This window comes from Rhodnius prolixus, unplaced genomic scaffold (assembly GCF_049639745.1).
Source record: "Rhodnius prolixus isolate KJV_2025 unplaced genomic scaffold, Rpr scaffold_4, whole genome shotgun sequence".
NCBI classification, from domain to species: domain Eukaryota; kingdom Metazoa; phylum Arthropoda; class Insecta; order Hemiptera; family Reduviidae; genus Rhodnius; species Rhodnius prolixus.
Window position 1 is genome coordinate 43,862,428 of NW_027411614.1, and position 15,991 is coordinate 43,878,418.

The 15,991-nt window shown below is 31.6% G+C and overlaps 3 protein-coding genes across 4 annotated transcripts; 2 read left to right on the forward strand and 1 right to left on the reverse strand.

The window, feature by feature from the left end:
* Nucleotides 1-27: 27 nt before the first annotated feature.
* On the forward strand, nucleotides 28-1,414 carry ND-13A (NADH dehydrogenase (ubiquinone) 13 kDa A subunit). The gene is made up of 3 exons (XM_074131778.1): nucleotides 28-226; nucleotides 298-474; nucleotides 1,223-1,414. Exons 1-3 carry the CDS (start codon nucleotides 113-115, stop codon nucleotides 1,289-1,291), a joined length of 360 nt encoding a protein of 119 aa, XP_073987879.1. The 5' UTR covers nucleotides 28-112; the 3' UTR covers nucleotides 1,292-1,414.
* Nucleotides 1,319-4,220, reverse strand: LOC141456104 (U6 snRNA-associated Sm-like protein LSm4). Of its 2 annotated transcripts, none has more exons than XM_074131776.1 (5): nucleotides 4,086-4,220; nucleotides 3,946-3,987; nucleotides 3,656-3,754; nucleotides 2,661-2,841; nucleotides 1,319-1,501 (listed from the first exon to the last, which is right to left on the reverse strand). In XM_074131776.1, the coding sequence occupies exons 1-5, from the start codon at nucleotides 4,086-4,088 to the stop codon at nucleotides 1,404-1,406; spliced, it is 423 nt and encodes a 140-aa protein (XP_073987877.1). In that variant the 5' UTR covers nucleotides 4,089-4,220; the 3' UTR covers nucleotides 1,319-1,403. The 2 variants fall into 2 exon arrangements, with proteins under 2 accessions (XP_073987877.1, XP_073987878.1); XM_074131777.1 differs by having other exon boundaries at nucleotides 3,946-4,007; nucleotides 4,086-4,137.
* A 24-nt stretch (nucleotides 4,221-4,244) lies between these two features.
* Nucleotides 4,245-15,882, forward strand: Su(dx) (WW domain containing E3 ubiquitin protein ligase suppressor of deltex). Its single transcript, XM_074131742.1, has 15 exons — nucleotides 4,245-4,450; nucleotides 4,563-4,611; nucleotides 4,687-4,828; nucleotides 4,905-5,179; nucleotides 7,295-7,417; nucleotides 7,544-7,733; nucleotides 8,787-9,054; nucleotides 9,447-9,604; nucleotides 10,594-10,731; nucleotides 10,979-11,221; nucleotides 11,379-11,538; nucleotides 11,647-11,921; nucleotides 13,967-14,192; nucleotides 14,278-14,374; nucleotides 14,833-15,882. Exons 2-15 carry the CDS (start codon nucleotides 4,566-4,568, stop codon nucleotides 15,003-15,005), a joined length of 2,514 nt encoding a protein of 837 aa, XP_073987843.1. The 5' UTR covers nucleotides 4,245-4,450; nucleotides 4,563-4,565; the 3' UTR covers nucleotides 15,006-15,882.
* Nucleotides 15,883-15,991: the final 109 nt, after the last annotated feature.

Genomic DNA, 15,991 nt, shown 5'->3' on the forward strand with positions numbered 1-15,991 from the left:
CTAGCAAAAGCACTACGGCAGCGCTCCTCACGTCAAATACTTTAGTGCTCCTAATAACCTGACCTGATCATCTGGCAGATTCTGTGAAGCGTTCGTCCATAAATCTAATTCCATGCTTCTCAAGTTCTTGAATAACTCGCTTTTTAAGCGAGTGTCAAACATTAACATACCAAAAGTAGTTACCTATTCCACTGATGTCCCAGATACAAAAACGCATACGGGCCAGGTAAATAATATTTCGTTTTTTTTTTCAAAATTTATTCATTGTCGATATCTGACAGAACAAACATTTTCTAGCAATTTGAATCGACCGATTATCGACTTGTAAGATTTGTTGACAAAAATAAAACGGTCAACCCTAAATTTGCCATAGATTTGATTAATGCAGTACCACCAAAAGAAGTTGGTCATAGAGTTGTTTGGTGCGATGGAGGTGGAGGCCCAACAGGACATCCAAAAGTTTATATAAACCTTGTAAGACTACTTTTTATATTTATTAGCTTCACATACTGTAGATTAAACAAATAAATCATAATAGTTTCGCTGAGTTTTTTAGGAATTATAAGTAATCCGAGTTCTTTAATCCATGGAACGTAATGTATTTATATCCAATCACTATAAATTTAAAGAGCGACTTATCAGATTTTGCCCTTATATTTTTAGCAATTAACTTTAAAACCGCACTATTTTTTTTATTTTTTAAGCTTCTCAAACCTATGCATTCAATTGTGGCTTTAAGAAAGCAAATTATTGTGTTAATCTCTTATAAGCAGTAAGGTCTGTTGAATGTTTTAAGAGAGGAAGTCACTAAAATGAAGAGGGGATTTCAATATATTTGTTGTCTCTTAAAAACCACCAGACAGAACTCTTTAAATTAGTAACTACTTGTAAGGATAATAAAGTTTTATTTGTCAAGATTTCGTTAACTATTATTTTCATTTTTATTTAAAAATCCCCCTCGGTCCTAGAGGGGCTTCCTTCTGCCATTTCTGGTATGCTGCGGTTTTACTAACCAAGTATTATTTTGAATTAAATATGTTGCTAAAATTCAGAATTAAGAGAGTGTGGAAACATTTTTTGCCACTTATTATAATGAGAATTAGAGAAAGTGAATGTAAAATGAGACATTTGTTCCATCTCGTCCTTTCGACGGCTTGTGTTTGCATTCTTCAATTCTATGAAAATTATAAATCAACTACTACCCAGCAAGTTTTATTTTCAGGATAAACCAGGCGATCATACTTGCGGATACTGTGGATTAAGATTTGTTAAAGAAGATGACCACCACTAAATACGTTTCTTCAGAATTCATGAGTCATTGTGTATTATGAAAATTGTAGTATATTTAAATTAAATGGATATTTACAGTTTAATTTGTACATATTTATAAATAAAATTAAACATTATTTCCCTTTGTTTTTGTTTGGATTTCTGCCGCCAGATCCACCGCCTCGTCCTAGTGGGCCACCAGGTCTTCCACCTCTTCCACCAAAAGCACCACCTGTAAAACATTTTTTTCTTAAATATCCATATTATATAAGAGAAAATCCATTAATCTCACAATCATGGGATTAACCAACTAGTTTTTAAAACAATTGAACTAATTTTACAAGCAAAAAAGCCTAGGGACTTATGGACAATCTGGGAATTCCCTAAGATAGGACGGGCCAACATTGTACCCAACATCCTTGCCAAAGCAGAGACAAGATATAATTCGTTTTCGAGTCGTAGAAGCCAAAGATACTGAAGTGTTAGCTGTGCATTCGCTGTCCTACTTCTTCAGTAAAGAGTGCTCCAATGCGAGTCATTTTCACAAGCTACTCACGCATCTAAATTTCCTGTAAATCTGCTTAACCTCAAGACGTTTCTTATAACGAATGAAATTTTTACTTTAATGTCTAAAAAATTCGATCTGGGTGATTTTTGTTAAATTTTAAACTGTATTTTTTCAATAATGAATCAAGTAGTCACTCAATTATAGAAAAAGTTGTGCGTTTATTGAGCTTCAAGTCCATATAGCTTTTTAAAAAAATTAAACCCTACTCCGAACAGAGGGGTGTAAGTGCAGAAAACTGGGATGTTGCGTAACTGACTTTTCACTGAAATCAAATTATTAATGCTCTTTCGTTTGGAATAATAAGATTTCTTATAGACTAAAGGATAGAAAAGTTACGACCGTTTTTATGGTGGAAAACGCGAATATGTCGATATTCGCTACTTTTCCGTCGGGAAAAGTTGAAAATGCTAATATCTTCGACATTATTGAGAAACAAGCCAAAGATAATTGAATATTTTTTTGTGGCATCTGAGCTTATGAATCACCTCCCGAACTTTCGATCTCTCCGTGTACAACCTGAATTTATATATATATATAGTTTTCTAAGGTGAGATTTCATAGAATTATGAATTAAACTAACAACCAAACAATATCATTGAAACGTTTGCTCCTGTTTTCTATATACCTTTACATGTAATAAATTTAAACAGGGAAATAGATTACGCTGCTGCAAACAATATGGAGGGTTTGCTCTAGTCAAAATCCATCAGAACTTAGAATAGTTCATAGTACCTGCAGAGATGGCTGATCACAATAATAACTTACTGCTAATAATGTAAACAGATGATACAAAATTTTAAAATTCAAATAACTATATACTGACGTTGTCCAGATCCACCTCTACCCCTTTGACCGCCTCCTCTACCCTTCACTTCACTTCTTCCTCGAGATTTCACTACTACTTCCTCTTTTACCATGTCAATCACTTCATCCGGTATTCTAAGGTACTTTATAGTACTACCCCGAATGTAACATTCGGGCATTCTCCAGAATTTATCACCATCCTGAAACAAATTGTTTAGAATATTTGAATATTCAACCAAATTAGGTCGCCAAAGGGCTCTTTTCTATCTCACTTACTCTAGGAAAGATGTACCAATAAAGGAAATGTTTTGAGGTTTCCTGCATAACGCGAAATGGTTTTAAAGCTTAGCCTGCGTTTGTGTATGAATCAAAATTAAAAATCGCGGTGTCCAAACGAGGTAATTGCTCCCTTTTGATGTAACTGCCACTTCTAACAGTTTAGGCCGATGCTGACTTTTTCTAACGATTTTACTATCAAAGGAACGAACGATATACATGAAATCTTTATTAACTATAATATCTATTACTTTTATCTGAAACATTTCAGAAAATGTACTTAAAGTGAGTTGCGAATCCTTGAAATATACAATACTTTGAAAAACTATTGTACTAAATAAATATTTACCACACATTTAATCCGTTACAGCATGCTTTCGTTCGTACATACTGCCGGCTTTGTAAATCATTGCACGAATTTCTCACCTAATTTCTTTCCTTTTATTAAATTTTACTTCTAAGAATTACTATTGTAGCAATAGTAACAATTTAGACATTTGGTGATTACACAGAAGACAGGATATTGATATTTTAAACCTAATGTAAGAGGAAATTGAACAATCTTCTTGAGGGTGTGGGTAGTCGGTAAATGTTAAGTTGGGATTTGTAACTACAGATTAAAGTATAATTCGCAGACATAGAAAATCACATATGATGAATTATGTATATGAAGTAAATTTCTTTAATATCTTGATAAACAACTATTGATAAAAAAGAAGAAACGTAAGTAGAACTTACCCTTGAAGTGCAAATTACTTCTCGAAGATTGATATTCATCCAGTTATCGCAGCTAACAAGATGACCATTATAAGTTTCCCCATTTTTCAATTCAACCAACTGCAATAAAAAAAATGTAACACTATCACATGTAAGCAAGTCGAAAATTTTATACTAACTTCAGGTTTAATACAAATGTTACTAAATGTGCGACACATGTTCACAATGAAATTAATGTGGTATTTAATTAAACTGAAAATAATTTATTTTCCAATAGTTTACTGTTTTCAATGTAACCGTCATAAACTCACCATAGGATGATTTTGGGCAGTTCTTAATAACGATAAAGGAAGCTTAAACAAAAAACAAACACCTTTTAACAAACGTTTTCATGATACAAATATAACTTAAAACATAATTATTATTTAATAAAGATTTTGAAATATATTACCATTCTCCTAAAAGTTAATTCAAAACGAACGCAAGTGTAAACAAACTAAACAGCAATGAGAACTTGATCTCAACTCGCCGTAGATGGAAGGTTTCATTTCTGTAAGTTCATGAAATAAAGCATAAATGATTTACCAGTATGGCGTAATTTTAGGTAAATTGCAAATGGCCGATCTTACATGTAGGGGTTACATTCAATACAAGATTAAGTAAAACTTATGAGTTCACGTTGTTTATTAATACTTATTTTCCTGACACAATGGTCAGGAGAGAACAGAGTTGGTATTATCGGTCATTAGTACTGAAAAATGAAGAATGTGATAACTGATATTGCTATATATTTTCTTTGAAAACAGTTCATAGCAGGTTAGTCAGAGTTTTGGTAATTTATTTAATCAGTAGGTTTTTTTTCAATTCTATGGTAGTACCGTTATTATTCAAAATTGCACGATTAAAATTTGAATTAATTTATATTCAGATAATGTCAGAACAAAGCAGTACAGGATTTTATCAACTTAGTGTCACTAGTAAGTAAAAATGTACCTTTTATGTTATTGTTTATACTTTTTTGTTTGTAATAATATAAACAATTTCTATGAAAGTTGAATGCGCACATCTTAGAGTTGGTACAAGCTTTTTGAAGCCAAATCCTTACGTTGAAATATCGGTAGATGACAAAAGTCCAAGAAAAACTGAAATAGTCAAGTGTACGTATCAGCCAAAATGGAATGAAGAATTCACTCTGTAAGTATGATCATTATTGACTATTTATTATTACTTATCGTAGAGAATTTGTCTCATTTTTTTTTTCCATATCTAGCTTAGTTACACCTATATCTTGCCTGCACTTTCGTCTTTTAAATCACAGTACGTTTAGAAAAGATGGTACTCTTGGGGAGAAACGTTTAAATTTATATGATGTTTTGTCGCACTACAACGGAAAATGTGAACATTTGGAATTAACAATGGACTTAATATCAGAAAAACATGAAGGAAGAATGAAAGTAGGGGAACTTATTGCTCTATTACATGGTATGAAGGTGGATATGTCCACCGTGCCTCCTCCTGAACATCTATCACAAAATTCACCTTCAAGTGAGTAAATTTGTTTATTTATTTATTTTTTGTGAGATCCATCCAAATGAAGGTTTAATTGTAACTTTTCTTAACAGTTGCCATTAGGCAATAGCCTTTTGAGACCGTTTAGGATTTTAACTTTCACTTTTCTCCCTTAAGACAAGTTTTTGTTCTTTAATTTCTTGAAACTAAAAAATACGAAGTAAAATGTTCACCCACGTTATATAAATTGTTAACTTTAAAAACAAAAACGACGCTCCACTAAAATCCATGTTCTCTAAAAATGTTCCAACTAGTGTCCGCTTACACATCCAAGTTCAAATGAAACGATTTCCCTAAACTTACAAAATACAAATAACTTTTGTTCAGTAACTCCTTCAATGAGCTAAATCACCCATCCGCATGCTGTTACCCAGAGTTACAAGGGAAAAAGCGTTAATTTATTGGTTTCCGTGTTCTTAATCATTATATCTGTGCATTTTATTATAAACATTTTTGTGTATAGGAATTACCAAAACCCATTTATGGAATGGGTATAATATACCCATGTGATGGTACTTAATAAAAATAAAACCAGTTTTGAATGTACTTCATGGTTATTTCCACTTTTATAGTATTATGATAATTGAAATTTTCCACAAACACTTCTTGGTTAATTTAAATAATGTAATGTTTATTCAAGATAGCGTTATCTTCTAGGATTAAACTGATAAATTAAAAGTAGATTGGCTTTTCCTCTTTAATCACTTAAAAAATGTTATTTTCTTAAAAACTTTCATTTTTCACCTACCTATTCACCGTCACCTATTTATAAGTTTTAGCTAAGGTATAACATGGAAAATAAAAAAAAAATAATAAAAAATGATAAAAGCAATTTTAAATGATGTGATAACTATCTTGTTCAATATGTAATGAGGATTTTAAATACGTGTCTGATTGTCGTCAGCTTGGACGTGTAGTATGTGATATAATGTTTTGGATAACATTTTCTGTGTATTAAATCATTCTGCTTCGCCTTATGTTGATAAATAGATTTTAAATTATGTAACTTTAATTTATGCTTTCGAAGTGTTACATCGAATATTCGATTAACCTTTAAGTTAAAAAAAAAAAGTTGCGTTTTTATACAAGAATACTTTCTCTTACTAAAAAAACGTATTGTGTTCGTGTCAAATTTTTGAAATAGATTTTTCTCGGAAATATCCATTTTTAGGGCTCCGGAGCCGTGTATCATATCTGTGTAAATATTAACATTTTAATGTGAATATACGTCAAAAACGAAAAATCTCAGGATGCTAATTCTATGTATTTCATGTAGGTATTTACTTGTTACCAGTCGGAAATGTGATGGTGAAAAATTTCTTGTAAATGGTTTCCATGACTTTCTTTGAACTGCGGAATATCATAGATCCTAATAATTGTATAGATCGACAAGTTTTTTTTTTTCTTTCCTCAAAAATTTGTTGAAACCTTGGCTGGTGAAAACGATTTTTAGGCCTTCAAAAATTGCATTTTTAATGTATTGCCATGTTCAAAGTTGTGTCGTTTTGTTGCTTAAATTCTCTATTTAGAGGAAATTCATCAACCAGAAATGCGAATTTACGAAGGGATTTTTCACTTTTTTCTTTTTAATCGAAAATAGGACTTCGTATATTCATTATAAACAAACTTATCTGTACCTTTACTTTGATCAGTTATTATCTTTGGATCAGTATGATGACTTTGGTTAAGCTTCCCCACAAGATTTGATTTCAGTGTAAGGTAGGGTAGGAATTCATTAACTTCGATTCTGAGTTCGAAAGAAATATATGGTAGGACTAGCTTTTTCGCTTTTGTATACTTTCACCTACATAAAGACATTTTATTTTCCTGAAAGTTTTCTCAAAACTGTAAGAAAGGATTTTGCGAGCTTATTTAAAAAAAAAAAAAAAAAAAAAAAGGAATAAAAATTGAAGTCCTACAGATGTTTGTTGTCATAAAAGCCGTTATAGAAATATAATTCATCAAACAAAGTAACTACTTTGTAGTGTTAATGGTATAAAGTTCGTAAAGAATACAGCTTTCTACCACTCCTGAAATTTTTGCGTCAAATCAGTGAATTTTTGATAAAATGTGAGTGATTATAATTCACAGCTGTAACACCAAGAAATGAAGCTCGTAGCATCCTTAACGGTGGTATTAGAACTCGTAGCAGGCCTCCAGATCATAATGTAGCTATTAATGTTCACGCAACTTCTTCTACGTCAATTCTGCCAGGTAATTTCAGCATTTATTAAAAATTCTAAAGAAATTACTCCAAAACTTCAAGTATATTATTTATGAAATGTGATGGCGTCCGTAATGCTGGATAATGGTTTTTTTTTCTTTCTTTTTTAACAACAGGAAGTAGTACAGGAGGTGCATCGGTTACTGCAGTAACTGCTGCCGCAAATTCTGCGTCTTGTGGAGCATCTGCCGCCCCAGCTCCAAGTCCTTCCAGTAACGGTGCAGTTGCAGCGGTGAATGGAAACGGTGTACCAGAACAAAGACAAAGTTCTTCAGGGATTACAACTGAGGAACCTTTACCTGCAGGGTATTTTATTTTATTTTTTATTTATATCACCTAGTAAGAAGAAGTACGTATTGCAATTATAAATTTTCGAAAATCGGTAGTCATTGAAGTATGTGTAAGGCATGAGGTTCATAAAAAAAATTGGATGTAGCCTGTGATTGGTTTTAAATGTTAGGTTTCTCTACAGGTCAATGTTGCCAGTTGTCAAAGAAAGGTTTCCATGTGTTCTTTAGTAAGTTGGCGTGTATGTTGTTTAGATAGTTTGTATCTGTTTTGAAATGTAAACTATTTTTCGCCTTTATAAATCAATGCTTCTATGTCAGTCATTTCTAGTACTTTCCTTGTATTGCCTCTGATTATCTTTGTGATTGGGAAATCGAACGTCTGAAGATTTTCTGAGCTATGAAAGAAAAGTGCTGTGGTGTTCTTTTTTAGTTTTGTGTCGTACGAGTAGTTTTTTTTTTTTTAATACTGGGATGTTTCGCCTATATATTTTGTGTGACAATTTTAGCATTCTATTATGTATCGTATGTTCATCTAGTCACAAACAAATTAAAAACATTACTACAAAACCCAACACGCACAATCTTTACAAAAACATTTACAAAAAAAAAAGTATTTAAAAAAAAAGACTACTACAAAGCACTTTTAAAATATTTTTTTTATAATTTACACTGACCTGTTCGTTCACAAACCAAACATTTAAAACCGACCACACTCAGTTCATAGGAAAAGGGCAGAAGACAATCCAACCTTACAGTGTAAAAAATACAATTATCAGTAGTGTAAGGTTATTAATTTTTGTAAATTAATTTTTATATCATATCAATGAAAATTATTACTCTGCTGTAAATAGTCGTATGTGTCTCAGTCCTGAGATGACCCAGTCCCGCGGTCGAATGCACGGTAAAAATAAATTAAAAAATGACTTAAATTGTCAATATTCTTTCTTTCTTCTAAATTATTGAATCAGTAACCAAAAACAGTGAACAAAGTACTCTAAAATTTAATTTTATCTATTTTATTTTTCTACTTTCATTATCTGTAATTTTTATTTATGTTTTCTGCTATAAGGTGGGAAATGAGATACGATGTATATGGCCGTAGATACTATGTAGATCATAATTCTCGCAGTACATCTTGGGAACGACCACAGGCATTACCAAAAGGCTGGGAAATGAGGAGAGATCCACGTGGAAGAATTTATTATGTAGATCACAATACTAGAACTACTACTTGGCAGCGACCTAATACAGAAAGATTGCAACATTTTCAACATTGGCAGGGAGAGCGGCAACATGTTGTACAGCAAGGCAGTCAAAGATTTCTATATCCTCAGCAGGTAAGATTTATTCCTCTAATTAATTACTTTCTTTTAACCTTCTTTAAAGTTTTCCGACTTGAGTTTTCACTCAGTTAAAAATATATTGGGAGATTTGCCTTAATGTATGGGTTCATAGAGAAAAATGAAGAATATTAGTCAAGTGTGCCATATGCGTTTGTGGCTAGATAAAGTTGACCGTTTGCAGACTAAATCTAACTATTGCACATATCAACTAAATCCTCAGGTTCTTGGTTTAGTACTTGAGTTTTTGGGTATTATAAGTGACGATTGAGCTGTTATGGTGGATATCCACAGGAGCACTAACAGATTTAAGAGATTTTCAGTTAGAGTCTTCTGGAGGACATTATTGCATTTATTCATAAGTTAAAGCTGCTATGAACTATTTTCAGGCTGGAAGTAGTGGAGGAGCCACGGCTGCAACCGATGAAGAGGAAACTCTAGGACCATTACCTTCTGGTTGGGAAAAGAGGGTACAGCCGGATGGAAGAGTTTATTTTGTTAATCACAAGAATAGAACTACTCAATGGGAAGATCCCAGAACTCAAGGGTAAGTTTATTTATGAATACATTTTTATTTTTATTTGTCGAAGCAAAATTCCTGAACTGTTAATTTTCACAAAAATTTTAAAGATATTTTTTTATAAAGGGAGAAAAAAAGTTAATACTTTCAAAATCTTGTTACCTCGATTCATAATCGAGGTATTATTAAAGTTCGAGTATATAACACATTTCATAACTAAGTGGATAGTTTTGCTGGCTTAATATTAATATATTTTGTCATCAAGTGACAGACTGTTCTTTAGTTAGACTAGTTTTCTAGTTTTTAACTTTACAACAAAAGTTACAGAATGTGATTATGATCGGCGCAAGACCGAAAAAAGAGTAATGGATTGTTGCAAAAAGCTAAATCGAAAGAAAGAAGATTTAGGGGTTATTAAGTGATTTTTTTTCCATAAATGTACCAATGCCCATCAAGATTCTTGAATGCCAGTAGTAAAAGTGTCGAACGAAATGCTTAAAATGCATGGGCTAATTGCACCGCCGCTCTGTAATTTGTTTAGTCCGTGAGAATTTCATATCAAATAAAAATCTCATTTTTATACTTCATAAATATTTGGAGTGGTGAAAAGTTAGAGATATCAACTGAGAGAAAAAACCATTCTTTGATAACATTTGCTTCAGCTTCAGTGATCATTCGGAACCGAATGACTGCTTAAAATGCTAAAGTACGTAATCGTCGGTAAGAAACGCTTTCAGTCGTTGCGTTCAAAAAACATTTTTCTCTATTAAATAGGATCGAGATTTTTTTTTAAAAAAAATCCCTTACTGTACGCATAACTAATCTATTATTATATATAACTAACTTATAATCTAACTTATTACAGTCTTATGTATGCGAGAATCAATTAAAAAAGGGGTTCTTGCATTTTTTTTAAATTCATTTTTATCTTTACTCTCTAATCCTAGATTAATTACTTTTGATAGGAGTTAACGTGAAAATAATCTTCTTTCTTTTTTTTTCTTTTTTTTAAATAGTCAAGAGGTTGGGTCTGATGAGCCGCCACTTCCACCTGGATGGGAAATACGATTGACGGAAGATGGAGTACGCTATTTTGTCGATCATAACACTAGAACCACAACTTTTCAAGACCCAAGACCCGGTGCACCCAAAGGGTAAGATTTCATCACTGTAAATTTTAAAATCTCAGTCAGTCGCTAAATTGGTTTGTTGTTGTTGTTATAACTATTGCCTTATGGGGGTCAACAAGCTGTATATTTCACTAATTGAGGTAAAATCCATTCCCCCCCCCCCCAAATATCGTAATACTAGCTACTGGACGGTTAGTATTGTGAATGGTATCACTTATAGTTTGCAAGTAATTCAACTAAGAAAAAGTAAATTTATTTTACCTTTTTCTAGGCCTAAGGGAGTGTACGGAGTGCCAAGAGCGTACGAGAGATCATTTAGATGGAAGTTATCACAGTTTCGTTACTTATGTCAGAGTAATGTGTTGCCTAGTCATATTAAGATCACAGTCACGAGGCAGACCCTGTTTGAAGATTCATATCATCAAGTAATGAGGTTGCCAGCGTATGAGTTGCGCAGGAGACTATATATCATCTTCAGAGGTGAAGAAGGCCTGGATTACGGTGGTGTTTCCAGGTAATTTTCAAAAATACAGTATTTAGGATATTGTAGAATATTCAAACTATTTAGAAATTTTATTTAGTAAATTGAATAGTACCACGTATAATATAAACTGATTTATAGAAGTGTACGAAAAAAAATGTGAATGCAAGTAATTGTGATTTATGTTTAGGGAATGGTTCTTTCTTCTGTCTCACGAGGTGCTTAATCCAATGTACTGCCTATTTGAATATGCCAACAAAAACAATTACAGTCTACAAATTAATCCTGCATCATATGTGAATCCTGACCACTTGTTGTACTTTAAATTTATTGGACGATTTATCGCTATGGTATAATCTAATATTATTTTATTAATTTGTCTATAAAAATAGCTTAATATCTTATTTTATAGTCGTTTCTACTTACTTTGGTTTAAAAATGTATATTTTTTTTTACAGGCTTTGTATCACGGACGATTCATTTACTCGGGTTTTACTATGCCATTTTATAAACGTATGTTAAATAAGAAATTGACAATGAAAGATATAGAATCAATAGATCCAGAATTTTATAATTCATTAGTATGGATTCATGAAAATAATATAGACGAGTGTGGCCTTGAAATGTATTTTAGCGTGGACTTTGAAATATTAGGCCAGGTTATACATCATGAACTAAAAGAAGCCGGTGATAAGATTAGAGTAGATGAAGCTAATAAAGAAGAATATTTGAGGTAGGTTTCTGCAGTTTTGTTCTTTTTTAAACTGTAAATTTGTTTCTTACTTTAGAAAGAAATTGCTTTAGTTTTATTTTCAAAAAAAAAAAAAAAACTATAAATGTAAAAAAACTGGTGTGAACATTCACACTCTTTTTCTTAATCTCAAGATTCTTACTCATAAATTTTCTCCGAACATCAATATTTATTTTAATTCTTACCAACATTGTAAAGTTTGTTAAACATTCACTGAAACAACATAGATAATCTACACAACTCAACGAGCTATATCATAGCATGTGTATGCAAAGTATATACGAAGATTGCGGAAAATCCTTGGACCCATTTTCGAGAAAATTGTATAAAGTGGCACTCCCGATCAGTCGATTTGCTTTAAATTTGGAAATTCAGTCCTAAGTATGATTTTTATTATCATGATAGAAATGTAGCATACAATTATTTAATGGTAATTATATAGTAGCAGAAAATTACCTCTCAAGGTCCTGTGTATTTTGTGTGAATGGCAGTCCTTACCTAGATTACCTAGATATTCAAGTTGAAGGCAATACTACAAAACCTATTATAAATTAGAGTTAGATACGAAGATGGTTAGATATCTTGAAATGTACGATAGAAGTGGAGTAAAGTCTATATTATCTGATTTTTCGCCTGAAGGAAGGTGTATGTATATCCAAATCTAAAGCCTTCTGGGACCCCAGAGAAAAATAAAAGAAACTAGAGCTGAGTCCAGAACAAAAATCCAATCTTGGTCTTGAATCTCTTGAGATTCAAAGCTATTTGACTAAATCGAAATAAAAACTTTAAGGTGAAACAGTCTTCTCAACCTGATCTCTCTAGAGATCTAACCTAATCTTGCACTTCACATAAACTGTCTTGAGGTAAATTTAGTGTTTTCTCCTTTATCTCACAAGTAAAAAGAACTCTTTTTATAAAGGTTTACACAAATAAAGATGGATTAAGAGATGTCCTGACAAACCCAAAGTCAGCTAAAAATCAGTCAAGTCAAGGCCCCCTAATTAATATTTTGGATCGCCGACAACCGTTCAATCTGAACTAGGATAAATGCTGTAAAGGCATCCAGTTCTTATAGACAGTGTTAAAAAATGACCAATAAAGGAAAGATTTACTTAATTTGGCCAAGAAATCTAATTTCTCATTTTCCAAAATAGGTGATAACCTGGCAGCCAGTCAGATTATTATTCTTGGTAAAAGCTACTTCCATCAAACTCTACACAAATTTTGATGCGAAGATTCAAGAATAGTGCGGCCTGACTATCCGAGCAAATGTAAACCATTTGTAAAGTACTGTTTCCGCTCCTCCGAAATGTATCTAAAAATAGCAAGAGAACGCGGAGATCACGGGTTCGAATTCAGCTGCTGGCCCTTAGATTTTCATTTTTACCAAGGACCTTCTTACAGCTCACTGTCCGGTGATGTTTGATAAGGTGTTGAGCCCAAAAATTATTGTAATAAATTGTTTTGAGAAATAAAACAGGATTAATTTTCTCAGTGTCTCAACATATAATTTTTTCAAGACAACAATACATTCTTACATAATTGCTTAAAACAGAAGAATTATTAAAATAGCAAAAGTTGCGAAAAAACTTAGCAGTAAAAAACCTTCAGTTAAAATTTGCTCAAGCTGTTATAATTTGAAATTTTGTTGTATCTTATTTAATACTGTATATACATAGAACTATATTATAGACTTAAAAAAATTACAACTTTTGTCGCTGTATGCGTTTCTCAGAAAATAAAATTCTTGTTGCTACGAGATTAATTATTTGATGATAATCAACATCTGCTACAAAATAAAAGAGTAAATTCTAGAAAACTTATTCCAATATGTCTTTTCAATATTGAAATCTTTTCAATATTTTGAGGTCTCTTCAGTTATTCAAATAAAGTTGATTTTTTTTTTTTAGATCATTGTCTAAAGTCTTGACGATTGTAAAAAAAACCCACTGAATTCTTTAAAGAAAAACATAATTGGTAAGAAAAGATTAATTTGATTGGTATGCATTTCTGTTTTACTTTACTAGGTTAATGACTGAATGGCGTATGACACGAGGCATCGAAGATCAGACTAAAGCATTTTTAGACGGATTCAACGAGGTTGTACCGTTGGAATGGTTAAAATATTTCGATGAAAGAGAACTTGAATTGATGCTGTGTGGTATGCAAGAAATAGACGTTGATGATTGGCATCGCAATACCATATACAGACATTACACGAGGAATAGCAAACAAGTGGTATGGTTTTGGCAGGTATGATTTGTCTTAACGTTATGTTATTCTTTTCGTTAAATTTTCTAATCTGGATAAATAATTCTAATTTATTTATTTTTCATAGTTTGTTAGGCAGACAGATAGTGAGAAGAGAGCAAGATTATTACAATTCGTCACTGGTACTTGTAGAGTTCCCGTAGGAGGTTTTGCGGAACTGATGGGTGAGTAATTCTGCTCTTTTGCCTTAATTATTTTTATTTTCTCTATTTGCATAAGAGGAACAGTAGCCATGTTTCCTAAGTTATTGTCTCCTAAAATACGATTACAGTATAATGCACGCCATTTCTCTTATTATTAAAATTATAACTAAGAAACTTGGTTTCACGTCTGTACTGAATGGGAAGCGATTTGGGATAGATGGTTTCCTCTGTAGTGTCTTTCAGTGTTATGTACGATTTTACAAGCTGTAAAATATCATAATCCAAATATGATGCTGAAATTGGAATTAGAATAGATAAATGTTAGGATTTTGGGAAATGTTTCTAGAGATGTGGGTGCTTTCACCAAATTTTTTAATGAACACTTTCAATAAGAGAAAATAAAAGGTCTCGTAAGAGATTTCTTATATTGAATTTAAATTGGTTTTAATGTAACACATCATTCTATTTTTCTTGTTAAGGTTCAAATGGTCCACAAAGATTTTGTATTGAAAAAGTTGGCAAAGAAACATGGCTGCCAAGATCTCATACGTGTTTCAACCGGTTGGATCTACCACCATATAAATCCTATGATCAACTAGTTGAAAAATTGAATTACGCCATTGAAGAAACAGAAGGATTCGGGCAAGAGTAAAACAAGGATGTACATTATATTGTGTAGGTTATCATTTAAAGAGGAATAAACTTTGTAAATACGAAGTAGATGGCAAATAAGACGGAGAATTTAATCACTTTATAACCAATTCGGCTGGACACAGGGCATTTTTATTTGATAGGGAATGCTTGAAAATGTAAACAATAATGTAAATATAACATGTATTGTTATTATTATATTTATAAATATTAAAATATCTTATTTTTTTATAGTTAAATTGATTTATAAAGAAAAAAAAAGGTATATATTATATATATTGGGAAAAATCTATTTTTCTTCAAATAAATTAACTTTAAATGCATAAATTATACTAAAGTAGAAAAAAAAGCACCCTATCATATCAAAAAAGTGTGTTTTAACACTCCTAATTAAGAGATTGTAGAGTTTTAATTTGTAATATTTTATTTGTGTATAATTCATTGTAAATTTGCTTGTATAGTAAAATAAAATTAAATAATTATAAGTGACAGTCCATCCAAAGAATGTAGGGTGGTTTCGAAATTTACCACTCATTTTTTTTCTTAATTTATAAATTTAATGAATGCTTTTGAAAGATTATATTATTGACAGAATCTAAATAAAAGAAATGAGTTTAATTAAGATCTCTCTCATCTAATAGATATGATTTCAGACGTAAGCATTCCAAAGATTCATTTATATTTTGCTGCATTATTATTAAAATAGAAACATTTTATTTTGTAATTGCACAGCATTCTATTGTTAAAAAATTTAAATTAAAAAGAAAATATATAAAAAAAAGTGTTCCTGTTGTACATAAATTATAAGACCGTTTATTAATTAATGTACATTATATAAATTGTGATCCGGAATAAGAACGGAAAACGTTGTTCCATGATTGTAGTTTTTTATCTTATCTACCACTGCCTATTAAGCCTTGGCATTTTCCACCTTCCGCACCCTTACGGTTACAATTTCAGCATTCTTCCTTAGCTCCTGATCCTCAA

Bases quoted from the DNA above. Each gene is read 5' to 3' on its own strand.
- ND-13A (XM_074131778.1), top strand. From the start codon at position 113: ATGCTTCTCAAGTTCTTGAATAACTCGCTTTTTAAGCGAGTGTCAAAC. The intron at 227-297 runs GTAAATAATATT...AACATTTTCTAG, and splicing joins CAAAAACGCATACGGGCCAG to CAATTTGAATCGACCGATTA. The intron at 475-1,222 runs GTAAGACTACTT...TTTTATTTTCAG, and splicing joins CAAAAGTTTATATAAACCTT to GATAAACCAGGCGATCATAC.
- LOC141456104 (XM_074131776.1), bottom strand. The intron at 3,755-3,945 runs GTGAGTTTATGA...TTTTTATTGCAG, and splicing joins CTGCCCAAAATCATCCTATG to TTGGTTGAATTGAAAAATGG. The intron at 1,502-2,660 runs GTCAGTATATAG...AATGTTTTACAG, and splicing joins TAGAGGTGGATCTGGACAAC to GTGGTGCTTTTGGTGGAAGA.